General features: G+C 38.1%; 1 protein-coding gene across 3 annotated transcripts in view; it reads left to right on the plus strand.

Moving 5' to 3' along the window:
• PDE5A (phosphodiesterase 5A) overlaps positions 1-17782 on the plus strand; it is a 142838-nt gene that overhangs the window by 25719 nt on the left and 99337 nt on the right. For all 3 annotated transcript variants that reach the window (XM_036908606.2, XM_036908604.2, XM_036908605.2), the window contains exon 3: positions 12732-12821. In XM_036908606.2, the coding sequence (XP_036764501.1) occupies positions 12732-12821 (90 nt within the window). The remainder of the gene's footprint in view (positions 1-12731; positions 12822-17782) is intronic.

Consider the following 17782-nt stretch of genomic DNA (forward strand, 5'->3'; position numbering starts at 1 on the left):
CGTGAGTAGAGCAGCGGAAATCTCCTCCCAAAACAACATATATCTATGAAAATATAACAAAGACAACCCTTCCTAGAATAAAGACCAGAGGACACAGGACAATATCCAGACCACATCCACACCTGAGAGAACCCAACGCCTCGCGAAGGGGGTAAGATACAAGCCTCGACCCGGCGGGAGCCGAGTGCCCCTCCAACCAGCTCCCGGAGGGAGAAGAATAGGCAGAGCGGGAGGGAGATGGAGCCAAGGACTGCCGAACACCCAGCCCCAGCCATCCGGGCCAGAGTGCAGTCAGAGTACGTGCCCATGGGGCCCTGGATGCTAGGGAAACAGGGCAGAAAGAACAGTGAGCGGGCACTGGAGGCCGGGTGCCGGAGGACATAAGAAAAGTGCGCGACCATTTTTTTTTTTTTTTTTTTTTTTCTTTTTTGCTGTTTTGCTTTGGCGAGCGCTTTTTGGAAGTCTTAAAGGGATAGGGACCCCAATACTAGGGAAACAGGGCAGCAAGAACAGTGAGCGGGCACTGGTGGCCTGGCACAGGAGGACACCAGAAAAGCGAGCGACCATTTTTTTTTTTTTTTTTGCTGTTTTGTTTTGGCGAGCGCTTTTTGGTAGTCTTAAAGGGATAGGGACCCCAATACTAGGGAAACAGGGCAGCAAGACCGGTGAGCAGAGGCCTGAGGCTGGCACCAGAGAATAAAGAAAAACGAGCGAACACCTTTTTTTTTTAATTAATAAAATATATATATATTTTTGGTGGTCGTTGTTTTGTTTTGGCGGGTGCTTTTTGGAAGTCTTAAAGGGGCAGGGCGGGACACTTAATCCAGAGGTAGGGAATCCGGGGATCTCTGGGGACCCTAACCCCTGGGCTGCAGGGAGCAGGAGGCCCCTTACAGAGATAAATAGCCTCCCAGCAGCTCCTGCTCCAACGCGACTCCACCACTTTGGAGTAGCTGCCCGAGCCAGGCCACGCCCACAGCAACAGCGGAGATTAACTCCATAGCAGCCGGGCAGGAAGCAGAAACCCTGTCTGTGCGCAGCTGCGCAGCACAAGCCACTAGAGGTCGCTGCTCTCCCAGGAGAGGAGGGCCACAAACCAACAAGAAAGGAAGTTCTTCCAGCCGTCACTTGTCCCAGCTCTGCAAACTATTCCTATCACCATGAAAAGGCAAAGCTACAGGCAGACAAAGATCACAGAGACAACACCAGAGAAGGAGACAGACCTAACCAGTCTTCCTGACAAAGAATTCAAAATAAGAATTATAAACATGCTGACAGAGATGCAGAGAAATACGCAAGAGAAACGGGATGAAGTCCAGAGGGAGATCACAGATGCCAGAAAGGAGATCGTAGAAATGAAACAAACTCTGGAAGGGTTTATAAGCAGAATGGATAGAATGCAAGAGGCCATTGATGGAATTGAAATCAGAGAACAGGAACGCATAGAAGCTGACATAGAGAGAGACAAAAGGATCTCCAGGAATGAAACAATATTAAGAGAACTGTGTGACCAATCCAAAAGGAACAATATCCGTATTATAGGGGTCCCAGAAGAAGAAGAGAGACGAAAAGAGATGGAAAGTATCTTAGAAGAAATAATTGCTGAAAACTTCCCCAAACTGGGGGAGGAAATAATCGAACAGACCACGAAAATACACAGAACCCCGAAGAGAAAGGATCCAAGAAGGACAACACCAAGACACATAATAATTAAAATGACAAAGATCAAGGACAAGGAAAGAGTTTTAAAGGCAGCTAGAGAGAAAAAGGTCACCTATAAAGGGAAACCCATCAGGCTAACGTCAGATTTCTCAACAGAAACCCTACAGGCCAGAAGAGAATGGCATGATATATTTCATACAATGAAACAGAAGGGCCTTGAACCAAGGATACTGTATCCAGCACGACTATCATTCAGATATGACGGTGGGATTAAACAATTCCCAGACAAACAAAAGCTGAGGGAATTTGCTTTCCACAAACCACCTCTACAGAACATCTTACAGGGACTGCTCTAGATGGGAGCACTCCTAGAAAGAGCACAGCACAAAACACCCAACATATGAAGAATCAAGGAGGATGAACAAGAAGGGAGAGAAGAAAAGAATCTCCAGACAGTGTATATAACAGCTCAATAAGCGAGCTAAGTTAGGCAGTAAGATACTAAAGAGGCTAGCCTTGAACCTTTGGTAACCACGAATTTAAAGCCTGCAATGGCAATAAGTACATATCTTTCAATAGTCACCCTAAATGTTAATGGGTTGAATGCACCAATCAAAAGACACAGAGTAACAGAATGGATTAAAAAAGCAAGACCCATCTATATGCTGCTTACAAGAAACTCACCTCAAACCCAAAGACATGTACAGACAAAAAGTCAAGGGATGGAAAAACATATTTCAAGCAAACAACAGTGAGAAGAAAGCAGGGGTTGCAGTACTAATATCAGACAAAATAGACTTCAAAACAAAGAAAGTAACAAGAGATAAAGAAGGACACTACATAATGATAAAGGGCTCAGTCCAACAAGAGGATATAACCATTCTAAATATATATGCACCCAAAACAGGAGCACCAGCATATGTGAAACAAATACTAACAGAACTAAAGGGGGATATAGACTGCAATGCATTCATTCTAGGAGACTTCAACACACCACTCACCCCAAAGGATAGATCCACCGGGCAGAAAATAAGTAAGGACACGGAAGCACTGAACAACACAGTAGAGCAGATGGACCTAATAGACATCTATAGAACTCTACATCCAAAAGCAACAGGATATACATTCTTCTCAAGTGCACATGGAACATTCTCCAGAATAGACCACATACTAGGCCACAAAAAGAGCCTCAGTAAATTCCAAAAGATTGAAATCCTACCAACCAACTTTTTAGACCACAAAGGCATAAAACTAGAAATAAACTGTACAAAGAAAGCAAAGAGGCTCACAAACACATGGAGGCTGAACAACACGCTCCAAAATATTCAATGGATCAATGACCAAATCAAAATGGAGATCCAGCAATATATGGAAACAAATGACAACAACAACACTAAGCCCCAACTTCTGTGGGACACAGCAAAAGCAGTCTTAAGAGGAAAGTATATAGCAATCCAAGCATATTTAAAAAAGGAAGAGCAATCCCAAATGAATGGTCTTATGTCACAATTATCGAAATTGGAAAAAGAAGAACAGATGAGGCCTAAGGTCAGCAGAAGGAGGGACATAATAAAGATCAGAGAAGAAATAAATAAAATTGAGAAGAATAAAACAATAGCAAAAATCAATGAAACCAAGAGCTGATTCTTCGAGAAAATAAACAAAATAGATAAACCTCTAGCCAGACTTATTAAGAAGAAAAAAGAGTCAACAAAAATCAACAGTATCAGAAACGAGAAAGGAAAAATCACGACGGACCCCACAGAAATACAAAGAATTATTAGAGAATACTATGAAACCCTATATGCTAACAAGCTGGGAAACCTAGGAGAAATGGACAACTTCCTCGAAAAATACAACCTTCCAAGATTGACCCAGAAAGAAAAAGAAAATCTAAACAGACCAATTACCAGCAATGAAATTGAAGTAATCAAAAAACTACCAAAGAACAAAACCCCCGGGCCAGATTGATTTACCTCAGAATTTTATCAGACATACAGGGAAGACATAATACCCATTCTCCTTAAAGTTTTCCAAAAAATAGAGGAGGAGGGGATACTTCCAAACTCATTCTATGAAGCTAACATCACCCTAATACCAAAACCAGGCAAAGACCCCACCAAAAAAGAAAACTACAGACCAATATCCCTGATGAACGTAGATGCAAAAATACTCAACAAAATATTAGCAAACCGAATTCAAAAATACATCAAAAGGATCATACACCATGACCAAGTGGGATTCATCCCAGGGATGCAAGGATGGTACAACATTCAAAAGTCCATCAACATCATCCACCACATCAACAAAAAGAAAGACAAAAACCACATGATCATCTCCATAGATGCTGAAAAGCATTTGACAAAGTTCAACATCCATTCATGATAAAAACTCTCAGCAAAATGGGAATAGAGGGCAAGTACCTCAACATAATAAAGGCTATATACGATAAACCCACAGCCAACATCATACTGAACAGCGAGAAGCTGAAAGCTTTTCCTCTGAGATCGGGAACTAGACAGGGATGTCCACTCTCTCCACTGTTATTTAACATAGTACTGGAGGTCCTAGGCACGGCAATCAGACAAAACAAAGAAATACAAGGAATCCAGATTGGTAAAAAAGAAGTTAAACTGTCACTATTTGCAGATGACATGATACTGTACATAAAAAACCCTAAAGCCTCCACCCCAAAACTACTAGAAGTGATATCGGAGTACAGCAAAGTTGCAGTGTACAAAATCAACACACAGAAATCTGTGGCTTTCCTATATACTAACAATGAACCAACAGAAAGAGAAATCAGGAAAACAACTCCATTCACAACTGCATCAAAAAAAATAAAATACCTAGGAATAAACCTAACCAAAGAAGTGAAAGACTTATACTCTGAAAACTGCAAGTCACTCTTAAGAGAAATTAAAGGGGACACTAACAGATGGAAACTCATCCCATGCTCGTGGCTAGGAAGAATTAATATCGTCAAAATGGCCATCCTGCCCAAAGCAATATACAGACTTGATGCAATCCCTATGAAACTACCAGCAACATTCTTCAATCAACTGGAACAAATAATTCAAAAATTCATATGGAAATACCAAAGACCCCGAATAGCCAAAGCAATCCTGAGAAAGAAGAATAAAGTAGGGGGGATCTCACTCCCCAACTTCAAGCTCTACTATAAAGCCATAGTAATCAAGACAATTTGGTACTGGCACAAGAGCAGAGCCACAGACCAATGGAACAGACTAGAGAATCCAGACATTAACCCAGACATATATGGTCAATTAATATTTGATAAAGGAGCCATGGACATACAATGGGGAAATGACAGTCTCTTCAACAGGTGGTGCTGGCAAAACTGGACAGCTACATGTAGGAGAATGAAACTGGACCATTGACTAACCCCATATACAAAAGTAAACTCAAAATGGATCAAAGACCTGAATGTAAGTCATGAAACCATTAAACTCTTGGAAGAAAACATAGGCAAAAACCTCTTAGACATAAACATGAGTGACCTCTTCTTGAACATATTGCCCCGGGCAAGGAAAACAACAGCAAAAATTAGTAAGTGGGACTATATTAAGCTGAAAAGCTTCTGTACAGCAAAAGACACCATCAATAGAACAAAAAGGATCCCTACAGTATGGGAGAATATATTTGAAAATGACACATCCGATAAAGGCTTGACGTCCAGAATATATAAAGAGCTCAAACGCCTCAACAAACAAAAAACAAATAACCCAATTAAAAAATGGGCAGAGGAACTGAACAGACAGTTCTCCAAAAAAGAAATACAGATGGCCAACAGACACATGAAAAGATGCTCCACATCGCTAATTATCAGAGAAATGCAAATTAAAACTACAATGAGGTATCACCTCACACCAGTAAGGATGGCTGCCATCCAAAAGACAAACAACAACAAATGTTGGCGAGGCTGTGGAGAAAGGGGAACCCTCCTACACTGCTGTTGGGAATGTAAATTAGTTCAACCATTGTGGAAAGCAGTATGGAGGTACATCAAAATGCTCAAAACAGACTTACCATTTGACCCAGGAATTGCACTCCTAGGAATTTACCCTAAGAATGCAGCAATCAAGTATGAGAAAGACCAATGCACCCCTATGTTTATCACAGCACTATTTACAATAGCCAAGAATTGGAAGCAACCTTAATGTCCATCGATAGATGAATGGATAAAGAAGAGGTGGTACATATACACAATGGAATACTATTCAGCCATAAGAAAAGGGCAAATCCAATCATTTGCAGCAACATGGATGGAGCTGGAGGGTATTATGCTCAGTGAAACAAGCCAAGCAGAGAAAGAGAAATACCAAATGATTTCACTTATCTGTGGAGTGTAAGAACAAAGGAAAAACTGAAGGAACAAAACAGCACCTGAATCACAGATATCAAGAATGGACTAACAGGTACCAAAGGGAAAGGGGCTGGGGAGGATGGGTGGGTGGGGAGGGATAAGGAGGGGGAAAAGTGGGGGAGTATTAAGATTAACATGCATGGGGGCGTAGGAGAAAAGGGAGGGCTGTACAACACAGAGAAGGCAAGTAGTGATTCTACAACATTTTGCTATGCTGATGGACAGTGACTGTAAAGGGGTTTATGGGGGAGACCTGGTATAAGGGAGAGCCTAGTAAACATAATATTCGTCATGTACGTGTAGATTAGTGATACCAAAAACAAAACAAAACAAAACAAAAAAGGGCAGTTCCTGTGTGGTAACCTCCAATGAGTTCTACACAAGGGTATAAAGGGCATATAAAAGTGTAGGCAAAGGGTCTGTTTGCATTTATACAGAAGATCAAAGCCTAATTGGGCTACCCCGAAAATGAACTAAGATATGATATGAAAGAGAACTTCCAACATCAGCACTCTCTGGAAGACTCATGCCAGAAGATGATCATCAAAAAACCCCAACAAAGATCCACGCACTGCTACAGCAGTAGATGCACTCATCCCACCAGCTCCTGGACTTGCCATGGGAATGAAGGAGATATCTAAGCTGGCCTGTGCATACAGTAAAACAACAAATTTGACTGGATCTATACTGTTGGAACTCAACCAAGAATTAGGAGAAGTGCAAATTGTAGCGCTCCAAAATCTTACAACTACAGACTATTTACTGTTAAAAGAACATAAGGGATGTGAACATTCCCCAGGAATGGGTTGTTTTAATTTGTCTGATTTCTCTCAGACTGTTCAAGTTCAGTTGGACAATATCCACCATATCATAGATAAGTTTTCACAAATGCCTAAGGTGCCTAACTGGTTCTCTTGGTTTCACTGGAGATGGCTGGTAATTACAGATATGCTTTGGTTATGTAACTATACTCCTATTATGTTAATGTGTGTGTGCAATTTAAGTAGTAGCTTAAAACCTATACATGCTGAAGTTACTCTACAAGAAGATATGTCAAAAAATAATCAATCTTCCCATGTTTTCTTCCGCCTGTTACTTCTATAGCTTTTCTTCTTCCTTCCTAATTACAACCCTTAAATAGAATTCGTGCCTCATATCAAATTTACCGAGTATCATAATTCTTCCAAGTCGTAAAGATACGTCAAGACAAATGCTGGGCATAGAAGCTACAGGGCATAAATATGCAAAGAAATAAAAAGCTAACCATTTCAAACAATAAGGCTTCTCTCTCACTTACCAACTTTACATTTCCCTGTATGGCCCCAGAAGATGACTGGTTAGCCAGAGACGGGTAAGATTCCTCAAGGGAGGAACAACCTAAGAGAGGCACAGTCGCAGGGGGGTCATCAGGTGAGAAATTGGGGATCAACAGAGGTGAGGCTTAGAACCTCACCCCCTCGTTCTGAGAGAAATCTTCTGCATACGTGGATGTTTTATTGCCCTTGTCTAGCTTGGATTAACACATAGTCTACAGGCACACACCTAATCATCTACATTTGCTCTCTTACAACACTAAACTATGTTTTCTACCTTTATCTTGTATCTACCTACCACTTCAGCATTTTATTAAAAGTAATAATAATAAAGAGAGAAATGTGGTATCCACATATAAATCAAGTATAAAAACCAAATGAGTATTCATATTCGAACTGACTGTTTATAGTTCATAATGCATGAGCAAAACCAAAAGTTTCTGTGATGACTGCCCTTGTACTGTTCACTATGTAACTTATTCATTATGTAAGAATTTGTTCTCCATGTAAGAACTTGTTTGTTATGCCTCAGAAGATTGGAGACTGACGAAAATTAGGCTTGGGGTGGATTAATGATTGTGCATTGAGCACTGACTCCCCTATACAGAATTTTATTGTCGTTAACAACCATTTGAATAATAAATATGAGAGATGCCCTCACAAAAAAAAAAAAAAAAAAAAAAGGACAGACTTCCAATGGTAAAATAAATAAGTAACCGGGATTTAATGTATAGCATAAGGAATATAGTAATGATATTGTAACAGCTTGGTAGGGTGATAGCTGGAACCTAGAATTATGTATATAAATGTTTTATCACTGTGTTGTACACTTGAAACTAATGTAATGTAATACTGTGCGTCAACTACCCTTCAATAAAAAGTAATTATCTAAAAAAAAAAAAAATCATGATCTGGACATTAGATATGCTCTTTGCTTCTGGTACATGTTCATGGACACTAGTATGTCAGCAGACAGAGCTAGGAAAAAAATACATAAATACATACATACCTATATTTTATATATTTCCGTGTCTATGTACTTACTATGTTAAAAATGAATTCTCACTGATACCTCCAATTTCAATTCAACACCTCAAGGTGTATTTTGTTTTTCTTCCTCCTTTCTGTGTTGTGTTTCCTTTTCCAAAATTGAAAACTCAATTATTATTTTTTTTAATTAAGGTATTATTGATATACACTCTTATGAAGATTTCACATGAAAAAACAATGTGGTTACTACATTCACCCATGTTATCATGATCCCCCCACGCCCCACTGTATTCACTGCCCAACAGTATAGTAAGATGCCACAGAGTCACTATTTGCCTTCTCTGTACTACACTGGAAGACTCAGTTATTTTTAGTGCATATTTTTGTGCATGTGCTCAAGCCAAGTTCCATGCTCATTACTGCTTTCTGTAGATTCTGGTCATCTTTCCCTTTAAGCTGAAGAACTTCTACTACTAGTACTTCTTGTAGTACAAGTCTGGTGGTAACAAATTCTCTCAGTTTTAGTTCACCTGTAAATTCCTTTATTTTGCTTGTGTTCTTGAAAGATATTTTCACTGAATAGACAATTCTCAGTTAATAGTACAATTGACACTTGAACAATGCGGGAGTTAAGGGTGCTGACCACCTGCATGTTGAAAATCTGCCTATAACTTTTGATTCCCCCAAAACTTAACTAATAGCCTACTGTTGACCAAAACCTCACCAATAACATGAATAGCTAATTAATACATGTTTTGTATAGGTATTTTATACTGTATTCTTACAATAGAGAAAAGAAAATGTCTTTCCAAATTGTTGCAAATCGCCAAAACATTTTCCAATGTATTTATTGAAAACAATCTGCATATAAATGGATCTATGTAGTTCAAACTCATATTGTTTAAGGTTCAGCTGTAGTTTTCTTTCAACACTTTTTTCATGTTCATTTTTATCACAAGTCAGCCATTTTTCTTATTTTCATCTTATATGTTTCACACTATATCATTGTCATACCACGTGTATAAGTCAGGTTTTCACTAACTTCAGGAAGTTTTTGGTCTATGTCTTTAAATATTTTTCCAGTCCATTCTCTTCTCTTTAGGACCAATTTTATATATATATATAATATATATAATATATATATAATATATATATATATATATGTGTCAAACCACTTGATATTGTGCCAGAAAATACTGAGGCTCTATTAACTTTTTATAGGATTTTTCTCTTTCCTCAGTCCTTCTGATTAGATACTTTCTGTTTATCTATCTTCAGGTTTACTCATCTTTTCTTCCTGTAGTTTCCAATTTGCTGTTAAATCTGTCAGTGAACTTTTCATTTTAGACATTGTACTTTTCACATCTAGAGTTTCCATTTGGCTCTTTTTAATAGTTTTTCCTTTTTTTTTGTAGAGCTTCCCATCTGTTTATTATTATCATATTTTCCTTTTAGTCCTTTAATGCATTTATAATAGCTGCTTTAAAGTCCTTGTCTGTTAATTCCAACATCAGAATCATCTTGGGGTCATTTTCTGTTGAATACATTTTCTTTTCACTATGGTTGTAATTTCCTGTTTCTTCACATGTATTGTGATTTTTTGATTGTATGCTGGACATCTTGCATATTCTGTTGCAGGGCTTCATATCATCTTCCTTTAAAATAGGGCTGACATTTTTTCTTGCAGGCAGGAAAATTACCAGAAGATCCAATTGGTCCTGTCAAGTTTGGTATTATTGGTAGGATGGACCTATTTTAGTTTTGAATTTAGTCCTAGGGAATATCCCCCCGAGTCTAGGGTATGATTCTTATTCCTAAGGTGTAGGCTTTCTGTGTCCCAACTAAATGACTGAGGTGCTTAGTGAGGTTTCTCCTCTGGCCGGGCTGGAACTACAGTGTCACCAAACATTTCTCTAACCGGTATCACCATTCAGCTTTCAGCTTTCAAAACAGGTAATCTTTGTTAGCTGTCTTAGAGGCTTGCCCTTTACATGTCTGAAGTGAATGCTACTGAGTCTTTTACTACTCCTCCTTTACACCCCTCGTCCCCAATCCCACAGCACAGCCTCTCTCGTCAGGTACTTTGCATTACAGATTCTAGCCACTTTTGAAGCCCTGATTTCTTTTCAGCTCCATTTGGAACTGTTGCTCCAATTGAGTAACACCTGCGTTCTCCCCAGCAGAATGACCCCCATGGCAATCGTGTATTTCACTTCTTCACCATCTGTGGTTTAGTTGTCTCATACATTTGTTCTAGTCTTATATTTTTCATCAGGAGGGCAATTCTGGTGCCAGTAGCTTTATGACAGCAAGTGACTATCCAAGGCTTGTGTTCCTTTACACTGTCATGTTTTTATAAACACTGAAGGGAATAATCACAATAATAGTAGTGCTCAATTTTTTATTTGGTATTTCTTGAATTAGAGGGGATAGAAGTTCTGTATGTATATTGTGTTAGCACTAAGATCATTGTTAAAGGAAAATTCCTTGAGATGCCAAAATTCACCTAATGTGAATTTAAAATTAAATACTTCCACCTCCTTCAATGAAGAGTGAAATCCAAGGCCTTTTTTTTAATACAATTTTTTTATTACGGTATTATTGATAAACACTCTTATGAAGGTTTCACATGAAAAAACAATGTGGTTACTACATTCATCCATATTATTGAGTCCCCCCCCCCATGCCCCATTGCAGTCACTATCCATCAGTGTAGTAAGATGCCAGGGCCTTTTATTTTAAATACCTAGTATGCCTAAAAGAGCTGTGAAAGCCCTACTAACTTCATTCTGTAAAACTCCTTTTACTTTGATTAGATATTCGGTTTTCATCCTTTTCTTTATAAATTGGTCTTATAATTCAATTATTAATTAACAAAATAATACTGAGGATGCATTTTTATTCATAATATGACTATTAGCATGTAGAACAATTCACTATATATGTTAGTAACTTTTTATGTCTCAAATTCATCAATATCAGTCTCCTGACTGCTTTCTTTAGATATTTTGTAATATAGTATGTTATTTAAGAACTGTTTCTTAGAAATATTCAACTAGAGTTTTCACTGTCTCTGAATATAACTTACATTTACAGAGATAGCAAAAATGCAGTAGTGCTTATTTATCATATGAAATATTATACTGATTTCCCACCATTTTATAACTTTTCTTTTAAAATTGTCTTCAATGCCAAGTTTGGCCTTCTCAGGGGAAAAGTGGCCTCATTTCTGACCCCAATTGATGGGATCAAGTGTAATCATTTACTTCATTCACAGCTTTGGCTGTGCAACACTTTAGACTAATTAGAAAAAAAGAAATGACCTTCAAAAGATGAGGATTTTCCAGTGTGGTTATTCCATATTCTTTGAAGGGAATTTCAAAAGCAGAGTTTTCAGAGCAGTGATGCTATTTTAGGTTGAGCATGTAACTCCCATGGCCATTGCTTTGAAGGGAGCAACACTCATTCAAATGTTTATGTTCTGGTATGTTTGTTTCTATTCTAACTATCTTATATCGCTTTATCTGTCCACTTCCTCAAGTGTGTTTCCCTCCAACCTACAAGATTTATTTTAAAGTATGATAAGCCAAAAATGCTCATATTTGATAACTAAGATATCATTTGTTAATGAATTCCTTCATTTAACAAATGTTTTGAGTTCCTGCGCTAATACTGGGAATACTGTGATGAACCAAATACGCCTCTCTTAGAGTGTTGAGCCTAACTTTAATCTTCCCAGTCTAAAGTTTAATGGAAAATAGCCTGTACCTTTTTTTTAACCCATATTTAGAACTTTTACACCTCTCAGAAGTCCTTTGTGATGACAGTATTGCATGATGTACTTTGTAAAAGGCGAAAGAGATTCAAAAGATTAAGGAGTTATTTACAATCTGATTGAGGCCATGCAGCTTTTCTTATGAACTCTTGAGATAGAATGGAATACTGAGCAAAAATATAAACAACCATTACCAGGCATGTGAGTACTGTCAGTGTTGCAAAGGTCATTTTGGAGGTGGTTAGCTTTTCAGGAAGTTTCAGAGCGCAAGTGCTTTTCTTTTGGATGTCAGCTAATGAGATGGGAACACGCAAACTGTACTACGGAGGTAGAGAGTTGCCACTTTTTCCTGGATTTATTTGTGAACATTTGTTTGAGTCTGTAGTTATTTTGCTTCTCATAAACACTACTTGCTAAAAAAACAATTTATCTTTGTCAAAGATAATGTGTACTTACATGATTTGATTCCTTTTACAATGATAAAATTGTCATTGAGAGCAGCAAGGTAAGTCAAAGGTTAGACTTATCTAATCTCATATATTGGGAAATCAAATTAGTCTTTGAACAGGTCAGTCATTAAATTGAATTTCTTTTTCCTTACTAGGATCCTCGGTTCAATGCAGAAGTTGACCAGATTACAGGCTACAAGACACAGAGTATTCTTTGTATGCCAATTAAGAATCACAGGGAAGAGGTAAACCATTTTTCCATTTTATAAAAGGTCACTTGGAAATATTTTTCTTTTTTTAAAAAAAATTTTACTTTGCACATTTACAAAAATAATACTAGAGTGACAAGTTAACTATAAACTGCTTAAGTGTTCTGCTTGGTATTTTTTATTTAGATTTTAATTATAGGGTTGAATTTTGATGGAGACTACTTTTGCTTGGAATATAAATTTCAGATGCTTCCTTACTATCTCTTCATTCTATCCTAGACCTTACTCTGTGTATATAAATGCATTCATTATATTTTAAATGTCTGAATAATCCTCGTTTTATACATGGTTATCTAATTGCAATGGTCATTGGATTATTTTTGTGATTCAAAATGATGTTTTTGAAAAAAATGGAAATTATAGCTACTGCCAAGTAAATTTCATTGTGAAATTAAAACAAGCAAATAAAAATGAAAATATGTTGGTTTATATTTCACCTAAGGTTAGGATTCTGGCACTGAATTTGCTCTTCATTTATACTGATTTGAAAATAATGGTTAATAAATTATCGATTAAATTGGATATTTCAACTGAATGTTCTCAAGCCTCACTGCACATTACCATCAACTGGGGAACTTCTAAAATATTAGTAATTAAACCTGACTCTCCAAGGACAATGTCTGGATACTGCTGTGTTTTTAAATCTGTAAATGAAGTGAAGCCAGGGTTGAAAATCACTTCCCTTATTGAAAACAAATAGATTGAAGAGAGCCCATATGGGTGGCTTTTAGCCTTGATTGCACATTGGAATCACCTGGGAGAATTTAGAAATTCTAATGCCCAGGCTTCACCTTCAATCAGAACCTGTGGGACTGGGACCCGGGCATCAGTATTTGCACTATAATTTGAATCATGAAATAATGCTTGAACTTTTGAAATATTCTTACAAGAGGTTCTGTACTCAGTCAATATCTTATCAGTCCACCATGCATATGCCCTGGGAATTTTCCTAAAATACAGCTTTCTAAATCAGTGTTCCTAAAACATTAATGTGCATATGTATCACATGGGGATTTTGTTAAAATGCAGATTCTGGATTCAGTAGGTCTTGGGACCCTTGTTGAGATCAACAAGAAAACCAAGTTGATGTTGGTGCCCCAGGTCTGCAGATCACAGTTTGATTAACAGGATCCTAAGTCACTTCTCAGTACTCTAAAATGTGTTCCTCAGTGCCTTAGAGTTGCCACATGGTTTCTTAGGAGGGTAGTTACAGCCACAGTTACTAAAAATACCTGCAGCTAAAACATGAATATGAGATTAATTACTCAACTAATTAATTGTGTGACTGAATAAATAGAAAAGGCCTTGCATGGACTAATGAGGGTGATGTTATTAATTGGGCTGTCAGATATAGCAAATAAAAAATATGTCCCATGCTATATTTAGGACATAATCATAAAAATATTGTCATTCACCTAAAATTAAATTTGACTAGACATTCTGTAGTTTATCTGGCAGCCCTAGTCATAAACCAAGGACCATGATTCTGCGCTCTTAAGAGACTGTGTCAGCTTTTGGTTAGAAAGTATGCTGTAAAATGGTGGCCCAAAAAAACAACTTTATACTGGCTAAGAGACTCCGCTGAATCATGCTCTGATTAAACTTCTCTTCTACATAGCATGAGCAATCTCACCATCACTGGGGGCTGGGGGAACCCTTGAGAATGTGGAACAGAGCCCCCTGGGTGGAGTGAGAGGGACTGCCCTTCTGTGAGAGGGTTCTCAGGACACACATTTCTCTCCTCAGGCCACACGTGACTATAAAAACTAAAATAAAGCAACAACCAAAACCCTAGCTGTGTTGAGGTATAATTTATATAAAATAAAGTTCACCCATTTTAAGTGTACAATTTGATGAGTTTTGACGAGTTTGTGTATAATCCTGTGAGCACCACTGTAATCTAGATGTAGAACATTTTTGTCATCTCAGTTGTTTCCCTGTACCCGTTTGCAGTTGATCTCAACCTCCAGCCCCTGACAATCAACATTCTGTGTTGTTTTTTTTTCACTATTGTTTTACCTTTTCTGGAATGTCATATAAATGGAATCCCATAGTGTGAAGTCTTGTGTGTCTGGCTCCCTTCACTTAGCACAGTGCTTATGAGAGTCATCCCTGTTGTTGCATGTCTCAGTAGTTTGTTCACTTTTATTGCTGAGTGATTTATTCCATGGTATGGATATATCACAATTTGATTATTCATTCATCAGTCCATCAACATTTGAGTTGATTACAGGTTTTATCTTTTATAGAAAAAGCCACTGTCGATGTTTGCATAGAGATCTTTGTGTGGGCATAATGTTTCATTTCTCTTGGGTAAATATGTAAGAGAGGAACTGCTGGGTCATATGGTAGGTGTGTGTTTAATTTTATAAGAAACTTCCAAACTCTTTCCCAAAGTGGCTGTACCATATGCATTCTTCCTGGCAATATATGAAAGTTCCATTTGCTTTACATCCTTAGCAACATGTGGTATTGTCAGTTTTTAAAATTTTAGCTATCCTAGTGGGAATGGTTTAAATTTGATTAGATGAATATATAATCCAACTCTCAGCCAAGGGCTGTCTGGGCACTTACAGATCTGGTTAAAGTGGGTTCAGTTGCAGATCCCCAGATTGTGATTCTTCAGAGCTCTCCCGAAGATTCCTTCTGGGTTCCTGAGCATCCTCAACTTTGTCTGCCTCTGTGCTCCCACATCCTCTCCTGCTGTTTCTGTTTTACCCTGTAATGACTTCATATCAAGCCAGGCCCTTCGCTGGTTTCCACAAAAGTTCACTTACACCAAGATTTCGTGAGATTAAAAAACATTCAGTAACTTCACTGGAGACCTAGTAGCTTTACTGATGGGACTGTTTCCAAACACAGCTTTGTAAATATGTTGCTGACCCTCCCTCTTCTCTCTCCTCTCCCTTGTTCCCTCTCCTCCCATGTCTGTACTACCCAGTTTCACATTATTTCCTGTGGGAATTATTTCTTCAGAGAAAACAGGCAGAAGAACAAACTCTCAGCATGGTTGTTGTGGTATAAAAAAGTAATTGGCTGCTAAGAAGATGCAATATGTGCCTTACAGAATTATCTTTAAATTTATAGCTAAGAACAAACTCAGGACAGTGTTGGCTTTTGTGTGCACACAGAAGTGCTCTTTCTGTCATGAAGCTTTTGAAATCAAAATGGAGAGTCACGGTATGGTTTTTGGGAGTAATTGTTAAGACTGCTTGCTCTGGGCATGAATCCCATTTTACTACTTACTTGATGAGTAACCAGGATGGAATTAGTTAATCTCTTTGATCTTCAGTTTACTCATCTGCAAAATGGAGGTTATAAAAGGACCCCTTCATACGGTTGTTGTAAAGACTAAATGCATTCATCCATGCAAAGGGCTTAATAACAGTTTTTGACCCACAAGAGATGATCAATAGATGTGAGCTGTTATTTTTTACAGGAAACATCGAACTAACAGAGCTTTTATGAGAGAGAAGCAATGATAAAGTTGTATGAAGAGGTCATCGGCCACCTAATAGCCAGCTAAGCTGGGGTCAAATTATAACCATCACAGTCCCTGACTTAACTACTCTACTACCCTCTACCTTATTACCCTCTACCCTCTAAGCTTAAATGCTTTTCATGGTTTTTCCTCATACATGAGGCAAAATGAATTTGGTGTTTTCTCTCTGCTTGTCCACCTGTATTAAGTAAGCCAAAACCAAGTCCAACTAATTACTAAGGAACCCAAAATGAAATGTGATTACTGGCTGTTTAGTGATTATGTACAAACTGTCCTGGTACATTTTAATGACCCTGGTTTCTTAAAGCACAGGTACCAACTCAGGAAAGCTGCATGAATGGAGCAGTTGGACATTGAATTCTAAAGTCTGAACTATAACAGTGCAGGAAATTCAGGAAGATTTTTAAGATTCAATAAAATATATAAGCTGCTTATCTGCCTCTTCTTCTAGTGAAGGATTTCAACTAATTAAAAAATTTCAGGTGTTCTTTTCATTAATGTTATAATCTTAAGTGTGCTAGATAAAGCAATGCCTTTTTAGAAGTAAGGAGCATAGATGTGCTTAAATTTCTGTGACAGGAATTTTTTTTTTTTAATTGTAGTGGCTGAATTTTTGCAGTCTTCTTTTCCTACTTCTAAGAGAAGGGGGTTAATGGGCAAAGTGGGGGTAAAAACCTGGAAAAGTTTGAGAAGGCTACAATAATTTATCTTGGAAAGGTTGTAGAGCTGTTGGCTAGTGAAAATGAATGCAGACAAACAGAGGAAGGGCCGAGGGAAATAAGAGGGAGGGCCAGCCCAGGCTGTGCATTAGAGTGCTCTGAGGCCTGGGCCGCAGGACTTAGTTAGCTCGGACTTCGGAAATGACTGTGCATCCTGAGTTCCTGGGATATATTAATTCATTTAATCTTCAAACAACCATAGGAGGTAGTATTATTTATTCCCACATAAAAGATGAGGAAACAGACAGGGGACATTTAGAGAACTCACCAAAGTCACATAACTAAGACCTGGCGAAGCTGAGTTTCATACCTAGGCCATCTGACTACAGGGTCATAATATGGGGAGGAGGGTTTCTTAATATTTTGCTATAGATGACAACTTCATTCTGCCTTCTGCCCTCATGGTGTTTTCATGAGCTACTGTGGTAAACATGTAAATTACTGTTGATTTTGGGGGTGGGAGAGCAGGTGGAGGGTTACACTGCTGTGTTCAGTGTGGCTGCCTGCAGAGATAGGACTTAAAGGTAGAAGCAAAGAGACCCAGTTGTATTCTGATGGTTCTTCAAAGTTTAAACCACTTGGCAGATAGACTTTTTTCAAAATGGGAAAAAAAAGAGAGAGAGAAAGAGGTATCAGAGTCATATCCTCTATAATGGTTTAAGAGGAATCTACCCAGTAAACAAGAGGAAATTTTTACCAGGGAGAAAAGAGTTACA

Source organism: Manis pentadactyla, chromosome 5 (genome assembly GCF_030020395.1).
Source record: "Manis pentadactyla isolate mManPen7 chromosome 5, mManPen7.hap1, whole genome shotgun sequence".
NCBI classification, from domain to species: domain Eukaryota; kingdom Metazoa; phylum Chordata; class Mammalia; order Pholidota; family Manidae; genus Manis; species Manis pentadactyla.